Raw genomic sequence first — 18,865 nt, 5'->3', positions numbered from 1 at the left:
CCTACATTCACGCCCAGATAAACCAGGTGAAACTAGGGAGTGAGACAGGCCACACAACCTAGGGTCCCAGCACAGGGAAATAAAGCTTCAAAACACTGATTGAAAACACCTGTGGGGCTTGAGGTGCTGGGAGAGACTCTGAGCCTCACAGGAGAGTTCATTGGAGAGACCCACAGGGTTCTAGAAAGTACACAAGCCCACCCACACAGGAATCAACACCAGAAGGGCCCAGTTTGCTTGGGGGAAGCAGTGGAAGGGACTGAAATCCTACAGAGAGCAGAGCAAGCACCATTGTTCCTGGGACCCACCCCCACATACAGTGTCACAACTCAGTGATGTGAGTTGCCCCGCCCTAGTGAACACCTAAGGCTCCACTCCTCACTACGTAACAGGTGGGACAAGACAAAAAAAAAAATGGCCCAAACGGAAGAACAGATCAAAGCTTCAGAACACATACAACTAAGTGGCAAAGAGATAGCCAGCCTATCAGATACACAGTTCAAAGCACTGGTAATCAGGATGCTCACAGAATTGGTTGAATTTGTTCGCAAATTAGATGAACAATGAAGGTCATGCTAAGTGAAATAAAGGAAAATGTACAGGGAACCAATAGTGATGGGAAGGAAACTGGGACTCAAATCAATGGAGTGGACCAGAAGGAGTAGAGAAACAACCAAATGGAAGAATGAAGAAGTAAGAATTCAAAAAATGAGGAGAGACTTAGGAACCTCCAGGACATCTTTAAATGTTCCAACATCTGAATTATAGGGATACCAGAAGAAGAGGAAGAGCAACAAGTGGAAAAGTTATTGGAACAAATAATGAAGGAGAACTTCCCCAATGTGGCAAAGGAAATAGACTTCCAGGAAGTCTAGGAAGCTCAGAGAGTCCCAAAGAAGTTGGACCCAAGGCACATCGTAACTACATTAACCAAGATTAAAATGAAGGAGAGAATCCTAGAAGCAGCAAGAGATAGGGAGACAGTTACCTACAAAGGAGTTCCCATCATTCTGTCAGCTGATTTCTCAAAAGAGACCTTGCAGACAAGAAGGGTCTGGAAAGAAGTATTCCAAGTCATGAAAGCCAAGGACCTACATCCAAGATTGCTCTATCCAGCAAAGCTTTCACGTAGAATGGAAAGGCAGATAGTGCTTCTCAGATAAGGTCAAGTTAGAGGAGTTCATCATCACCAAGCCCTTATTATATGAAATGTTAAAGGGACTTATCTAAGAAAAAGAAGATAAAAAACGTGTATAGTAAAATGACAGCAAACTCACAATTATTAACAACCACACCTACAATAAAAATAAACTAAGCAAACAACTAGTACTGGAAGAGAACCACAGAAATGGAGATCACATGGAGGGTTAGCAACAGGGGAGTGGGAGGAGGAGAGAGGGGGAAAAGGTGCAGAGAGTAAGTAGCATAGATGGTAGGTAGAAAATAGACAGGGGGAGGGTAAGAATAGTATGGGAAATGTAGAAGCTAAAGAACTTATGACACATGGACATGAACTAAAGGGGGGAATGTGGGTAGGAGAGGGTGTGCAGGGTGGAGGGGAATGAAGGGGGCAAAATGGGATAACTAATAGCATAATCAATAAAATATATTTTTAAAATTTTTTTTTAAAAGTTCAGAAAGCTGAGTAGAGCTAAGCAATAATTCCAGTTCAGTAACAATGAACGAACACTGGGCACGTGACAGTGGGTATGAAGATAATTCCTGTGAGGCCACTGCTGTTCAAAAATACACAGTCTAATGAGGGATAAACAGTCCACAGTCTATGGGTAAAGCAGTAAGTTAAATACTGTGTTTTAAATTTAAAGGGTGTGTTCACAGTGCTGCTATGGAAGCTCAAAGGATGGGCAGTTAGCACAACATAGGGTTCAAGAAAAGCTTTGTGAAGGGTGACAACATAGCTGTGACTTGCAGGGTAAGACAGCACACAAGCAAAGGATATTACAGGCAGAAAGGACAGTATGATGTGAACCACAAATAACTCAGCACTTAGAGAACTATGCTGTGGGGAATGGAGTCAGGAAGCTAGAGGTAGCCAGGGAGTGTATGAGGCATGTTAACAAAAGTGGGCTTTATTGTGGAGGTGAGGGGAGATTCAGAAGGAAAAGGAAACAGGCAGGGCTGAGTGAATGCAGGATTAGTTAGGAGATGAAGGAGTTTTACATTTTTAGTTTAGTAGGCAATGCTGTCAGTAACGGAAACAATACACAGGGGAAAAGATAACTCATTTGGGTGTTTAGAGTTTATAGATCTAGTAATAGACAATGGACACAGGGATGTGAAGCTCACAGAAGAGGCCAGGCCTGGATGCAGGTGGAAATGAAAACCTCTAGAGTAAAACAATTTTGAAAGTCAAGAGTGGATCAAGGACAGAGCCCTGAGGACCAATGTCTACATGATGAGTGGAGGAGACAGAACCATGAAAAAGGTAGAAGAGGAAGGGCCAGAAATGTTATATCTATTGGACTTGCCAATTTAAGATGTATTAGTGAGCTTTATGACAAGCTTCAGTGGTTGTGCAAGGGGAGAGGTTGAGGAGAATCTAGATTTCAGTGGATTAAAGAGAATAGGAAGTGAGAAAGTAAAGACTGAAAGTGTAGATTATTTTTTTCAAGAGGCTTGACTGTGAAAGGAAGCAGTAAGGGTACTATTAGAGATATGTGAAGGTCAGTGGATGAGGCCTCTGAACTTGTTTCAGGCCAGGAGAAACTTTGGCATGTTCATGGCCTCAAAGGAGAGCGAAGAAAGGATGAAGATGTGAAGTAGAAGAGGAAACTGGAGGTACATGGTCCCAGGGGAACAGGAGGGCATAAGACAATAGTGCAAATGGGCTGGAAGGAGGGAGGGATAACTGCTGGTTTGGTGGGGTGATGTGTACAAGAAGCTGACATAGTTCATGCTTATATATCCTTTGATGGGGGTGCTACTGAGAAGCACCAGTGTCCTCTCTCAAATCTTCCCAGCTGCTAAGGGCTCAATCTCAATCTTAATATTGAACCTTTTACCCCAGAAGCCATGTAGGCTGACATTTTCTCTGCTTGCTGAAGAAAAAAGTAGCTCTCCCAACATATGTCATTTAAATAAGAGGTGATTTATTATGTTTGACCAAAAGGATTAAATGGAACACAAAATACAGACAGGTCATGGGGGGAGAGGGTCTCAAGTGTGGACTCAGTATGCTACCAGGCTCTCCCTGAGTTCTCCCTCTTCTGTTAATGCTGTATGTCACCATCCTGGGTCTGTCACATGGGTGTGCCCCAAAGGGTAGCTGGGAAGGCATAATCAGAGACTGGTGTGTCACTATGACTCACACAGATATGGGTCCTGATCCTTGGGCTCTAGATTTTTGGTGCTAGTTTTCTGCAGAAATGGAAGGCTGCCACTCAAAATGGAGCTTGGCCATTCATTCACTGACCATTCCAAACAGGTGGCACAATCGCTTTTCCAATTGTTTAATAAGCAATGAAATGGTGATGATTAAATCAGGGTGCAGGAGAAGCCTGGTGTCAACTGCTGGCATTGCCATACAAACTGATGGGCATCACCAACAGCAAATGATTCTCAAGGTTGTCTCCCCTCCTGATTGATTAGATCAAATATACCTCCTAAAAGAGGCCTTCAGGGACCACCCTACCTAAAATAACTCACCTCCTATACTCCCTCACTATTCCCTTCCCTGCTTTATTGTTCTTCCTTATATTTATCACTATCTCCTGGAGTTTTATTTGGGGGGGTATATTTTTATTTGTTTATTGTCTATCTTCTCACTGGAAAGTAAACTCTATGAGAATAGACTGCCTGGCTGGCTTGCTCACTGCTGTATCCTCAACAACTAGCACATGGCAGATACTCAATTTTTTAGCAAACATAAATATAAATAATTTTACAACACTGGGGTCGTACTATGCATTGTATTTTAAATTAAAGGCATTATACTTGATTTTACTTAAATTTAACAAAAGTAAAAGAAACATGTAAAACTGAAGCCATTGTTAGATTGTCCATCCAGGTAATATTTAGAGTTTGGAGTTATATGTGTGGATTTCAATATCCCTGGGCTCCCTGCTAAGAAATGAGAGCATATTAGCAGCAAAACTTCCAAAAAGAACCCATTTTTGTGAGCTATATTATTTATACATTGTTAACTTTAAAACATATATATGGTTTTTATTGTAATTTCCACATTTATTAGTCTTACATACTTAAATCGACTCCTTTTCACATTCTTATTTCACATTGAGTTTAGACCTGTTAATTTTAATTCCTATGGAAGAAACGCGGCGTCAAAACGTTTAAAAACGTGTTTCAGAACTTGCAGAGAATAAATGAAAATAAGTTCCTTTCTCGTGTCAATGATTAGTGCTCAGGGACTGTGGCCGTGGCAGCCAATCGCCTCCGAACGGAAATAGTTGGACCTCGCGCCCCGAGGGCGCAGTGCCGTCAGGAGCCGCCAGGGGCCGCCACCGCTGGATGGGCCTCGGCAGCGCCGCTCTGTGCGTTGCCCGCGCCGAACCCGAGAGGAAACTGGACCCGCGGGCGCCGCGCAGTGCAGCCTGGGTGGGCGTAGCCATGGCGGCTCGTGTCCTTTGCTCCTGTGTCCGCCGACTGCCCGCGGCCTTGGGGTCGCTGCCCCAGGTTCCCACGCTGGCCGCCGCCCGGCCGCTCAGCATCAGGCTGTGCCCCGCGGGGACCCAGATCAGGCCCGGGGTTCCCTCCCTGGCGCTCCTGCAGGTGACTCGCGATGACTTTGCTGGGGCTTGACAGGGGTCAGGGATCGGCCCGCTGGAGAGGAGGGGGTCAGGCCGCGGGGCTGCGCCAGTCGTAGGAGGTGTGAACGAGGACAGCTGGCTCGTTCTCCCTTCCCTTGCCTAACAGAGCTCGGCTGACCTTGCTTGGAGGCTGTGCGACCTAGTGATATTCTCGGGTTCGAATACCGGCTGCCACTTACCGAAACTTCAGGCTAGGTCGTAACCTCGCTAAGCCTCAGTCTGAATTTAAAATCGGGATACTGGTCTCTATCCGGTGGAGTTGCACCCAGGCTTAGAGGGGTTAAGGTAGAACACCTAGAGCGGCGCTTGGTAAGCCCTCAGAATACTATTGGTTGTCATTATCCTTAAGCGATACTGGTAAAGACGATGGTAGCTTTCTAGGGGGAAAACTAATGGCAGGGTGCAGAAGGGAACCCAGGCTGACCCATAACCTTCTCTAGAGCAATTCTCTCCCTGCATTTCCCCATGTGGCACCTTTTGTCTGCTTCTGGGCCTCCTGGAAATAGAGAGAGGAAACTACATATATATATATGCTAAAAATATATATCACATCATATGTGTGTGTGTGATATATATGTGATGTGTATATATGGTGTATATATAAATATATACACATACATACATATATATATATATATATGATGAAGCCATTACAAGGCTGAAACTCTCCTTAGGGCAGTGATTTTTCAACCCTGCCTGCACATCCAAGTCACCTGGGTAGCTTAAAAGAGAAAGAAAAATCTCTTGCCACTCAATTCTGATTTACTCTCTGGGATGAGGCCCCAGACTGGGTTTTTGTTTAAGTTCCTCAAGTGACTTTGAAGTGCACCAAGATTAGGAACTGCTGTCTAAAAGTAGGATAGACTCCCAAGGTCAAGCTGAGAAACCCCTTTTTAATTTCTAGAACTTCATTGTAATAATATTTAAACCTTGACTAAGATGTTAGAATAAAAAGTTAGGATTCCTGGAGCAAAATCACTCAGAATCTCTATAGGTGGGTGCTGGGCATCTGTTTTTTAAAAGCTGCCAAGTGATCCTTTTGTGCAGCTAGTTTTGAGATTTACTGACACTGTAATGGATTCATTTGTATGACATTGTTTTATTGCCTGAATCGGAGGTTGAAAGTGTCATCCTGAAGTTAAGGGATAAAACAGCAGTATGTGGAGTTGCTGAGTGTTTTTTTCCTTAGATTGGCTTCAGCATTCAGCTAAGAGGCAAAACACATATCCCTGTTTTTAAAATACTGATACTCAAACTTGATTGTGTGTACAGATCACTTGGGTTAAAATATAGATTCTGGTAACAGGCTAAGAGTCTTTGTTTTTAAAGGACTTCCCACAGGTCCTGCTGCTGTTGGTCCTTGGATCGTGCCTTTAACAGTAGGGTGCCCAAAGATGTCTCACTACCTTTGCTTGGTTTTCATGTACAGCAGAGGAACTGCCTTATTTATATTTACAAAGTGGTTTTGACTAAGTGTTCCCATTTAACTACCTTATATCCTTTGTGGATTGAAGTGGAGAGTAAATACTTCTTCATTGAAATATACTGAGGGATAGATGCCTGCCTGCCAGGCATTAACTAGCCTGTTAAGGGATATAGAGATGGCTACTAAGAAAGATGTTCACATCTTCATTGGCTACTTTGCAGGAATTATGATAAACTTGCCTGGTCAGTCCCTGCTGCTCCATCTTCCCTAGGCTGTTCTGATACTGTTTTCTCTTGGCTTGTCCTCTTTCTCTCTTCTACTCAGTGGGCACTTTTTCTGTCTAGCCTGATCCTTAAATGTTGGTAATCTTTAGAGATCTCTTAGCACACACTGTTCCTGGGCTGTTTCTTCACTTTGTTGTTTTCTATTGACTGTGTGCCAGTCACTCCAAACCACCTCCAGTCTCTGTTCATCTCATTTGGATGAATGCTCATTCCACCCATTCCCAGCTGTTGGTTTTTCCTCCTCAAAATTTGTCTACCATGCTGATCTCAGAGCAACCACTTACTCATTATAGCCTTTAAAAAAAAAAGATAAAGCAGCTTTTTTGGGTATAGAAAGGTAAGACTATAAAAATATGACGTAGGAAAAACAAGGGTAGTGGTCTAAAATGGAGCCCTGAAGTCCAATATCCAATACTTGACCTCTGCAGGCCCTGAACCTAAACTGTCTGCTGGCCAGAGCACAAAGAGAATTTCAAGTTCTGTGGGACACGGTACCCAGGTGAAGACAAAGCACTTGATGCAGGGAAAGCTTGACTATTCTTCGTACCAGACCAGATGACATACATGACAGTGATTGACTCTGGGCTGTGGTCTGTCCACATCATTCATTCCCTAGTAAGACAAACCTGTTTTGACTCACTCAAGGTCCGCAGCCCTGGCCCTGCCTCTTCAGTGTCAGAGCCCGTGTTGGGGTACCACCTTGCCCTTAAAACTCCAGCAACATGAACTAACTTCTTCACACACAGACACACTACATTTTTGTGCCTCCTTTTCTTTTCTTGACCTGCCTTTCCCTCCTTGAATAATCTGTCCCTGTCCTTTTCCTGGTTAACTCCCAAGTCTCCTTCCCTGCCTCTCAAGGATTGAATGACAACTTTTGTTACTGAAGCAGCCTACTGATCCATAACCTTGTTATGGCTCTTGTCTCATTTTATTATTACTGAAATGATCTGTTTGGATTGGCCTTTTCCATTAGACCGTAGCTTTTCTGAGGGTAGAGATCATGTCTTTTTGTCATTCCAGCCCATAGCACAGTGCATGTCATACAGGTAAAGCTTGCAGGCTGCTGAGATGGTCATGTAGAGGCAAGGTTTGCCATATGTGAGGACAGGTGTATATACAGTGCAGAAGCAAGAAGAGGGAACTAACCCCTAGTGAGTATGGTCTTGAAGGCAGCAGTGTTACCAGAAGTCAGGGCAGGTGTAGCGCCACATGCTAAAGCCAGGAAATACCCGGCACACACTTATGGGTGACCTTCAGGGTCAGGGAGAGGGTAAGGGAGAGGCCCAAATTGAGGTGGAAGACAGCAGGCATATTGTACAGGGTGCTGCTGTATGCCCACTGAAGTGTGTGGATGTTCTCTGCCTAGGTCAGGGAGTGAACATAAACAAGGTTGTTTGGAGGAATAAATGAGACCTTTTCCCCCCAGCCAGACATGCTGACTGACCCATAGACGTGATAGGGAGACAATGAGAAGAGTGGAGATTGGCCCTGAGGTTTCTGGCTAGAGCCCCAGGTGATGGAGGAGGAATAGAGGTCTGTAAGCAGGCATTTTGCAGGCAGATGGGTAGGGAGTTCATTTCCAAACCGTAGAGTTTGAATGTCTGTGCTGCCTGGGTATTAACTGTGCAGGGGGCAGTTTGTAGAGATGGCCTTTAAGGCTATCTCCTTAGGTTTCTTTTGAGTTTCCCTCAGTCAGAGATGGGTTCTAATGGACACTAATCAGATTTGATTAGTTTATACTAACCCAGAGGGTAGTCACTCTTTTCTTGCAAATAGTGCCTTCTTCTCTCACATCTGTGGGAGCTTTCTGTTAAATAGAAGTTTTAGGTGTACATCTTGGGGAAAACAGTTAACATCAGAAACAACACGTATATTATTATTTTTTTTAAATGGCTGAGATCCAGCAGAAGGAGGCAGTAAAGAGTAAGACCCCCACCTAGGAAGCCTTTCTCTGCCTTGGTTTCTTCATCTAAAATGGGGTGATAGTGCTATATGCCTCATACTGCTGTTAGAACTAAAGGAGATGATATACGGAAAGTGTCAGGGCAGGGTCATAGCCTGACTGAATGATAAAAAATCAATAGAGGTCCAAAGGGGAGGCATGGGAGGAAGCAGGATCAAGTGCTTTGGGGGTACACCACCCAAAAGCCACAAACAGCCTCCTGGGCCTGCTGGATAGCCCCGCAGAGCACCTGTGTGCATGTCAGGCAGTGCTCTAAGCCCTTCCCTTTGCTCACACCTCACAACAGTCCTGCAAGGTTGGCACTCTTGTTTATCCCCATGTTGCAGTAAGGGTACAGATGAAGCAGTCTCATTCCACACTCTGAGCTCTCATCCTTCTAACTCTGCTGAGCCCACTGTAGCCGCCCACTTTACCTTGCCATGTGGCCTCCAGGTAGAAACTCCTTTAATTTCATTTTTTTAAAGATTTTATTTATTTTTAGAGAGGGGAGAGAGGGAAAGAAACATCAATGTGTGGCTGCCTCTTGCATACCCCTTACTGGGGATCTGGCCCGCAACCCAGGCATGTGCCCTGACTGGGAATTGAACTGGAGACCCTTTGGTTTGCAGGCTGACACTCAATCCATGGAGTCACACCAGCCAGGGTGTCTAGTTTCATTTAATGACATCTGCCTATCTGGCCTCTGCAGGCACTTGCCCTGCTGCTGGGGATGCTGCTGACCCCTGGTGGGCCACAGCTGTGTAGAAGCATCCTCAGCAGCTTCCTCTGTGTACACAGCAGCCTCCCCTTTCTCTGTCCCTCTCAGCACTGGTTCCACGTCCCGCCACTTCTTGATATACACAGATGGGCCTCCACTACATCCTTACTCTTCAAGTTCTTGTCTGTCATTACCACAGTTAGCTCATTCCTTCTCCCACTTTCTCTTTAATCCTTTCTACTACTTCATTTTATCTGTGGCTTGGAAACCATCTAGTCATTGATAAGGCCTGGTGACATTCCCACTTCAGCGATCTCCATAACCCATCCTGTCATTGGAAGGGAAAGTACACTAAATTTATACAGAAAATAGCAAGTGTTCCAAACCTCTGAAAGTACCCAGAAATGTTCTTCAGAACATCTATAAAACTCATCTGATCCCCTCACTTGCTGATTATACCTAACTTCAGTGCCTGAGATTTTTTTGTTTGGTTGTTTTTTTTTTGTTTGTTTGTTTTTGCATGATAGTGCTTACACAGAGGTGTGTGCGGGTTTGGTTCATTTGTTTAATTACGATTTTTCATGGACCTCTGTGAGTCTCAGGCACCTGAGCCCCAATAGTCAAAACTTATTTTCTATGGGAAATACTATAAGAACTCCAAACCATAGTATTAAAATCAATTTTAGAAGGCAAACAAACCAGTTCAGATTAGGGACTTCCACAGTGAGCAAAACTATCTGAGTGCTATTTTGTTTTCTCTTGTTCTGCATGGTATCTTCCATGGCTTTAAGCTCGCTGACCTGTGAGATGGAAACTTTCTCACATTTCGTAAAGGAGTCAAGACCCTAGTGCCCAGTTGAATTATAAACAGGTGAATATCAGAGATTTGAGATGATCATGGCAAAGATCAGAAAGGCTCATAGTTTGGCCGGTGTCAGTAAGGTGTGGACCTGAAGGGAAACAAACTAAACTGTGACAACTGTCAGGCTCCGTCTTCCTCTCCTTTGGGTTGGTAGCCAATGGGCCAGATCAGACCCTACATATATGGTCCTCAGTGAGCTGCCTCAGTTTAACATGACAGCTCTTTCCATGTGGGTTACTTTGACTTGTGTGTGCCCATTAGAGGTGGTAGGCACTTACTGCCGCAGTGGCTGCTGCAGATGACATGAGGAAACTTAGGCTCTTCTGCACACATGGAGCATTTTAGTCTCATGGAACAAAATGAATGTCCAAACTCTGAGGGAAAGGGAGGCCCATGTTTATGCTTCAGAACTACTAGAGCTTCAGAGATTCCCCAGCAGTGAACCAGTGTGGCCTAGGAGCCATAGTCACAATCAGATGAGGCAATTCTCTAGAGCACAGGTGGCAAGCACAAGGCCCGTGGGCCGAATCCGGTCTAGCACCTTGTTTCTACCTGGCAGCAGCACTGAGCTCCTTGCCCCTAGTTAATGAGTAGTTACATTTACACAGTCCTAAAATTACATTGCGCCCTTTGAAGGCAACCATCAGGCTGATGTGGCCCCTGGTGAAAATGAGTTTGACATCCCTGCTCTAGAGCCTTAAAAGCTTTGTGAGAGATACCTAACACAGGCAAGTGCATTTATTTGGAGGCATTTTAGGTTCAGTGTTTCCTTCCTGCCTTTACCCTAGGTACCAGGCAGAATTACACAGCTGTGCCGGCCATATAGTGACGCGCCCCCTCTGACAATAGAGGGCATCAAGGACCGTGTTCTTTATGTTTTGAAACTGTATGACAAGATTGACCCTGAGAAGGTAACTGATGTGGTTTAAATGTTTTTTTCTTTAGATGATATTTAATCACATGATACAAAATTCAAGTGGTCCAAAAGGACATTCAGTAAAAAGTCTCCCTGCTCTCAGCCAGAGGTTCCTCTCTGGGAGGCAGTAGTGAAAGCAGCTTCTTGTGTATCTTTCCAGAGGTACTCAGTACACATGCAAGGAAGTACACACACATGCGTGTATGTTGTATGTGCTATGTGATTTGTACTTCCTACCGTTTTATAAACCCTAGGGGTAGTGTACTGTAAACACTGTTTTGCACCTTTCTTAACCTTTGGAATTTTTCTTATAGTAACACAAAAAAAATTCATCCTTTAGTAATTAAAACTGTTGTGTGAGTAGGATACTGGTATTTGTTTGTTTGTTTGTTTGAGGTAAAAATTGACACGTAACATTATGTTAGTTTCAGGTATTTGTGTATATTGTGAATTAATCACCATAATCTAGTTAACATCCGTCACTACACAGTACAAAAGCTCTTTTCTTGACATGAGGACTTTTAAGATCCACTCTCTTAGCAACTTTCAAATATGCTACAAGACAGTATTATTCACTGTAGTCACCATGCTGTATGTACATGACATGACACCCCCAGGATAGTTAGTTTGCATGTGGCTTTTTGAAGATTGAGGTCTAAATTAAAGGCAGGTGATGATAAAAGACAGTCGGCTATTCTTAAGGGGAAGGAATATCACTTCTAAGGTGTACTCCTAGTTGTTAATAGGGGAGCAAGAAAACCCAAACTCTCCAATGTCATTCAGAGCAGTGATCAAAAATCTTTTTTTTTTTTAAGTTTTTTTTTTTAAGATTTTATTTATTTTTAGAGAGGAAAGGGAAGGAGATAGAGAGAGAGAGAAACATCAATGTGCGGTTGCTGGGGGCTGTGGCCTGCAACCCAGGCATGTACCCTGACTGGAATCGAACCTGTGACACTGGTTCGCAGCCCATGCTCAATCCACTGAGCTATGCCAGCCAGGAAAGATATTAATTAAATATGTTAAGTGAAATCCATCATTAGCTTTGTATTTGTTGTTAACCAGTTCAAAATAAGGTTAAATTAGTTGACATGTAAAGCACACCCAGTATATGCCAGCACACATTAAATGTATGTTAGTTATGGTTCCTCTTATTTAAAAATAAATTTTCCATATAATGATTAACATTGTACCACTCAGTTGTCTTGCAAAGCAAAAGTTCTGACAGCCTGATTTTGTGTTTGGTGTCTCTTTTCTTGCAGCTTTCAGTAAATTCCCATTTTATGAAAGACCTGGGCTTAGACAGTTTGGACCAAGTGGAGATTATCATGGCTATGGAGGACGAATTTGGTAACACACACACGCCAAGTCTTGGGTCTCCATATTGTGATTCTTGATTTGGGTGGATTAAAGTGAAAGGAATGTTGGGAGTCTGAATTGGGATTTGAATCAAATATATAAATAGAAACATGAAGTTCCCCCTTCGCATAAAACCACAGCCCCATACACATACCTTGGTTTCCTGCTGTGCTTCCTGTGCACACTCCAAGTTATTCTGGTTTGGTACAGTTAGTTGTGCAAATGAGACCACTCAAGGCTCCACAACTAATTTTGGAGGCAAATTTCCTGAATGGAAGCTAAGAGACTTCTGTGCCTTCCCACAGAGCAAAACTTAGTTAAGATCCCTCACAGATGATGCTACCTAAGAGGCATGGCATCCATTGCGGTCGGGTGGGTACAGGCTTTCTTTTGGGGTAATGAAATATTCTATAATTGGATAATGGTGATGGTTGCACAACCTTGTGACAATACTAAAAACCATTGGATTTTTATACTTTTCAATGGGTGAATTTTCTACTATGTGAATTTTATGTATGTATATATATTTTAAAAGAGGCAACCATTATACCCAATATGATACACACATTGTCTAGAACAGCACTGACTCACAACTGAAATGGAATCAGGGTTGCTAGACACTTGGTACACTTGTGGGCATCACAGAAGTGTCAGTGCTTTCAACTAAAGGGTCTCCTTTTTCTGTACTCATGCACTGTTGTAAACTGTACTTTCAGGGTTTGAGATTCCTGATATAGATGCGGAGAAGCTGATGTGTCCACAAGAAATTGTAGATTACATTGCAGATAAGAAGGATGTGTATGAATAAAGTATCAGGTAAGTAATTTGACTTATAGAATGATGTTCTCCCATAGAATTAATCTCTCTGGGTTTCTTCAATAAAGTAAGATTCAGGAAGAAATGAAAACTGGAAATGCACGATTTTCACTGCTTATAAAATGTACGCCCCTCTGGTTATCTGTCAGTCTAAGAGGGCCAGCCTTAATGATCATCTGTATCTGTGAGGAGGGTTGAGAAAAGTTCATTCCTGGATAGACTCCCTTCAGTGTTAGCCCTCCTAAAAGCAGTCTTGTAGAAAACACTGCGAGTTAACCCAGAAGCAGAGACCACTGCTTCCCTCACTCCAGGCCAGCCCCACCTGCTATGCAGGACGTTGGGATGGCCTGTCTGTTGGCTGTCGGCAGAGAGGCCTCATGGGCAAGAAGACAGATGCTGGAGTCAGACATCTGTTTATTCTCAGCTCTGCCACATTCTGTTTAGTCTGTTTAGCCTCTTGTGAGCCTCAGTTTCCACATATGTAAAATGGGGATAAAGATAGGACCTACCTGGGACTTTTGTAAAGTTAAAAATCAGTGGTGTATGTAAATTATTTAATACAATGCCTGATAGTAAAGAAGTCTGTCAATAAATATTAGTTATTGTTATTTGGGCTTTAGGATAATCAAATGATAAAACTTTTTAAACAAAACATTGTATTAGTGTTTGTAACTATATCCAGTTATTCTGAATATAGCACCTCAGAGATCTTCATGGAATGTTAGTAACAATACAGCAAAAGTAACACTGAACTTCCTATGTCTTTTCCAGATCCCTTTCCTTCACAGATAGAAGACTTGGAATATACAGAAGAGTGTCTGGCAGGAGAACACATTTTGGCATTACTGCTGACATTGACAGAGTAATTCTGTTTAGACTTGTATTTAAATTGTCTAAGTGTTTTTGCCCTTTGAGAATAAATCTATAAAATCAACATTTTTGTCAGTCTTTAGCTTTTCAGTGATGTCTAGAAAGTGCATTTTTATATTGACTTTGCTTAATATTTTTAAAGACCTGTCTAATCTGCCACTAGTATTCATGCAGAGCAAAAAGTAAGACTTTTTGAGCAGTGCACTTGGAACAAAACAGGCTTGCACGTGATGCCTCTGATCAGAATTACAATAATTTTAACATTTGGGCAAAGTGCTGGCTATTCTAATCCCAATGGCAGCTGTTTTGCAAAAATTTTGCAAAAAAAAAAAAAAAAGCGTATGTGGTTGTTTGTGCTTAAGATAGGAGGCCTCACAGTACTGCCACTACAGTTATGGCTTTTGCTAGCATCTTAACCACCCACTGCCCAAAAGTACCCTGTGCCCATGACTGTGTAGCTGTTCCAGGTCTCAAAGGACCCAGATTAAGGAAGACAATACACTGAATCACACACACAGGTAATTCCTTGGCAATGCTATTTAGAGTCTCCGTGTACAAACAACAGCAAAAGCCCTTTAGCTCTAAGAACTTAACTGGAATGTTCTTTGTATGCCACTCTAGGAAGGCAGCATACTGGCCACATGCAGCATTCCAAAGTGTGTGTGAATGAGAACAGTACAGATGGTGTGACGTGCATGTAGTTCTAATTGCCTCGGAATACCTGTGCATCTGCTGTAGGCAGTTCCCTTTGTGAGAATGACTGTATGGCCTGTCACAACCTGTCTCTGGCCCATCTCTAGTTCTGCCACACCACTCTTCTCATTGTGCCTCCTCAGATAGCAAGTGCCTCTCAACCATCACGTGCCCACCATCACATGTGCAGTACCCTGCCAGTGGGCTAAGCACCACACAGGTCAATTGTATGCCTCCATTCCCAGAAGTGCACCATTTGCTATGGGACAGCTAGCACCCATATGATGTGCCACATTCCGATTACCCTGATGTAATCAACAGAAAGAATGTTGCTAGAATTGTTGAACCTGAGTCTGATCATGGGGGAACATCCAGAAGGTAGGGCTTTAAAAAAAACCAAAACGACGTCATGGGGAAGGACAGGTAACTAAAAAGGAAACTGGAGACATCAACTTCAGGGAAGTATGGGGCTGGGAGGATGGGGAAGAACAGGAAACTGGAGGACAAATGAGATATGTGCAGGGGACAAGACATCACTTTTCTTGGGAATAATGACAATGTTATGGCGGTCTAACCTATTCTCACGATGAATGCACTGAGTGCTTAGGGGTGAAGTGTCAGGACTGCACCTGACTTTCACATGGCTCAGAAACAGAGCAAAACATTAACCAGTGACTAGGTGACAGCTATATGCACGTATATACTATGTGTGTGCATGTGTGTTCATTCAACTTGTTTGAAATTTGTCCAAATAAGGGAGGAAATTCAACATGACACATGTAACAAAGTACACAGATGCTGTACAATTGGATATCCAACCATATGAAACTAAATAGGAAGTTTTATGCAATCACATGGAAAGACTAAGTACAGATTATAACCAGCATGACCAGCATTTCTCTAAAGCACACTATGATGTTAATGATTATAACATGGTAGAAATAGGGCTTATTTTTGTTCAGTATTTTCTAAATTATAAATACCATGTATTGTGTAATAAATGACACATAAAAGTATGTGGAAACAGACAGTAGTAGTTCAGCAGCTGCTGAACTGATCTGAGGAAAAGCACTCGTGGCACTGAAGCTAGGGCAGAACTTCCAAGGCTTGGCCAGGGTGGATGGGAGCAGCCTGTGCAGAAATGGGCAGGACACAAGTGTGTTCAATCTGGAACACTGCTAGAGCATGAACTGCAGTGCTGTGCCTGTGGTTAAAAACAAAGGGGGTCCTTACAGGGTGGCAGAGGAGTGGGTCAGCAGTGGGAGCAATAGGGTATCCTGCAGGGGAGGCAGCCAGATGTACATATTTGAGCTCCTTTGCTGGTGGCTGTGCAGAAAGTGGAAAAGGTGGACTTAAGGGATGAACCTTGTGGTTCCTGGAAAAGCCCATGCAAAAAAATGTAGATGGAACGACTAGTAAAGTCACTATAAAAGTGACAGAACCCAGTCAGGTGAAGGAAAAGGCAAAGGGTCTAGGACACCTCACAAGTTTATGCCTTCGGCTGCTTGTACCAAGTCATCTGAAACAGACTAGAGGAGGATCAGACTGGAAAGGGGACAGATTTCAGGTTGACACATGGGTTTGTTTGTGAGATACTCATTCAGCAGGAAGTAATGAACAAGAGGGTAAGAAAAATGGGCTGGAGCCATAGGCTGGAGTGTTTGCAGGGTGTGTGCTCCTCAGATGGACCCGATGCCCTGAAGCCTAAATGAAACGCTACTGCCCACAGGGATAGGTCACAGCTGAGGCGGAGAAGCTAGAACTAAGTGAGAGACTTGTCAGTCTCACCAGACTTCACATTTCTTTATCAAGTACATGCATTACTGTCTTAATTTTTCATTTTTAACATATTAATGTGAGAGAGGAGAAAAACACTGATTTGTTGTTCCACCCATTTATGCATTCACTGGATGATTTTTTTATGTTCCCTGACTGGGGATTGAACCCACAACCCTGGCATATTGTGAGAACGATCTAACCAGGGCACTGTCTTAGTTTTTTAAATGATAGCCAATTAATTAACAAATGTTAAGGTTCAAAGTTTTAAAAAACAACTCACAAACACAAGTTAGTGCCCTTAAGACATGGGGCTTAAACCAAGGAAAGAAAAAACCATAGTGAGTTTTCCTAAGTTCTCAATAATAATGAAAGTACCTTAATAGCAGAACCCTAGGCAAATCTCGGGTCTGAATCTTAGCTTCAGTTGGTGATACACATGACCTTGGTTAAGTCATGTCACTTCTCTGAGCCTGTTTCCTCTAATGGGTAAGTGGGGGTGACAAGAGGGATGTGGCAGAGTGTTGACAATATATTGCCCACAAAGTGACACAGAGCCTGGCACATGGTAAGATTCAATGGAGGAGCTGTTACAGGACTTGAAGGCAGTGTTTGAAGCAAGTTTCTTGTGGACAGAGTACCCAGAGGTGAACATGCCTCACCCAAGCCTGGAGCACCACAATTCTTGCCAAGTGGCATTTACCTGGCACATAGCTGGAGACCAAACCCTGCTGGGTGGGGTCTGCCCAAAGTGCTGTCACCTCCAGTCTGGGGTATTTGCTTGAAAATCCCATACTCATGATGAATGTAAGTCAACTAGCACAGATGCTAACATTACGATATTTGTGTATTTGTGGAGGGCAGGGTTCCCTAAGAATCTGTTTTGGTACTTTTACTAGTACTTTTAGTTTGGTACTTCTACTGGAATTCCTGGGGAAGAAAAAAATTCTCTTCCTTTGGGGCTGCCAGTGTGATGGAAGCTAAGTCAACAGAGAGCAGGGCTAGCAATTGGAGGGTCAGGCGCCTGGAGCTCTTGCATTGGGCTCAATTGGACACACTGCACCTCCAGTTATCTGAGCCAAATCACTTTGATCACTTTGTCTAAGTCCTATGAATTAGGTTTGTCACCAAGAACCAAGTCCTGAGTCATGGAACCCTAGAGTGAGATTTAGATGTGGGCGGGGAGCCAGTGATTGGCGGACCAGAGGACTCTACCCTTTGGGATTGCTGGTTCCCGGGCACCTCCTCTGGAACCACAGCCCCAGCTGGAAATGACAAACCCACAACATAAAACATAACAAGGTTCATGACCAGAAGGGGAGGAGAGATTAGGGGTCATAATAAAAATTAAAAGTACATGGGAGTAAAATATATGGGGGAAATTACTTTTTTAAGATTTTATTTTTAGAGAGAGGGAAAGGGAGAGAGAAATAGGGAGAAAAACATCAATGTGTGGTCACCTCTCATGTGGCCTCCACTGGGGACTTGGCCCACAACCCAGGCATGTACCCCGACTATGAATCGAACCAACGACCCTTTGGTTCGCAGCCTGCACTCAATCCACTGAGCTACACCAGCCAGGGTGGAAATGACTTTTAAGGTGAGAGAGAAAAGCCAAAACCATAAAAGTTCAAAGGGTATTAAAACAAGACCAGAATAAGGATTTTAAAACATAAGTATTATTGATTAGAAAAATAGTTCTAGAAGATATTTTGGTCTGTATATTGAGTGATATTACTGAATTGATATTTTCTTAAGTGAGGTGACAATGTTGTGTTAAGGTATAACAGTGTCCTTTTTCTTAGAAGGTATGTGCTAAAATACCCACAGGTGAAATGTGATAACCCTGCACATCTGTAAAATGTTTCAGCAAAATAAAGGGTATGTGTCTAGAAGAAGAGAAAAATATTGGTTAATATTTTAACTGGTGAACCAAGGTGAAAAGAGTAAGACGTTAAATGTGGCATATTTCAGCTTTGTCAATTTGAAAATTTCCAAAACCAAAAAGGGAAAACAGCAAGGGATTAAAATTAAGTAAGGGCGAGGGGAGTAAAAACAGCAAGAAACTTGAAATCAGGAGTTATAAATAGGGTAAACAGTAGGAAAAGTTGTATCAGGAGAGGAAGACTGGCTAACAAGGCTTCAGGACAAAAACAGCCTTGATAACTAGGGAAAGACACAGGTCAATCCCAGCTGAAAGCAGTCACGTGGTGTCACCTCAGCGCTCCTGGGGGACAGGCACCTCCATTTCCTATGTGGACAGGCTAAACAGACCACCTCTTGGACATGAGAAGGAAGAGTTTGTTGCTTCTTGCCCTAAAGACTATCTGGCTTGTGGGATCCTCCTTGCAGAAAGGGTTGTTAGTTACCTACAGTTAAGAAAATGCAGAGACCCCCACAAAGGGTATAGTCCGAT

At 43.1% G+C, this 18,865-nt stretch overlaps 1 protein-coding gene across 1 annotated transcript; it reads left to right on the top strand.

Annotated features, from left to right (window-relative positions):
* The first annotated feature begins 4,550 nt into the window (after positions 1–4,550).
* NDUFAB1 (NADH:ubiquinone oxidoreductase subunit AB1) lies at positions 4,551–14,044 on the top strand. The gene is made up of 5 exons (XM_045849098.1): positions 4,551–4,749; positions 10,811–10,933; positions 12,198–12,285; positions 13,011–13,110; positions 13,882–14,044. Exons 1-4 carry the CDS (start codon positions 4,588–4,590, stop codon positions 13,100–13,102), a joined length of 465 nt encoding a protein of 154 aa, XP_045705054.1. The 5' UTR covers positions 4,551–4,587; the 3' UTR covers positions 13,103–13,110; positions 13,882–14,044.
* Positions 14,045–18,865: the final 4,821 nt, after the last annotated feature.

The sequence above is a fragment of the Phyllostomus hastatus genome, unplaced genomic scaffold (genome assembly GCF_019186645.2).
Source record: "Phyllostomus hastatus isolate PE091 unplaced genomic scaffold, TTU_PhHast_1.1 phas_contig_64, whole genome shotgun sequence".
NCBI lineage: Eukaryota > Metazoa > Chordata > Mammalia > Chiroptera > Phyllostomidae > Phyllostomus > Phyllostomus hastatus.
The sequence above is the reverse complement of the archived record's forward strand: the minus strand, read 5'-3'. Positions and strand labels throughout refer to the sequence as shown.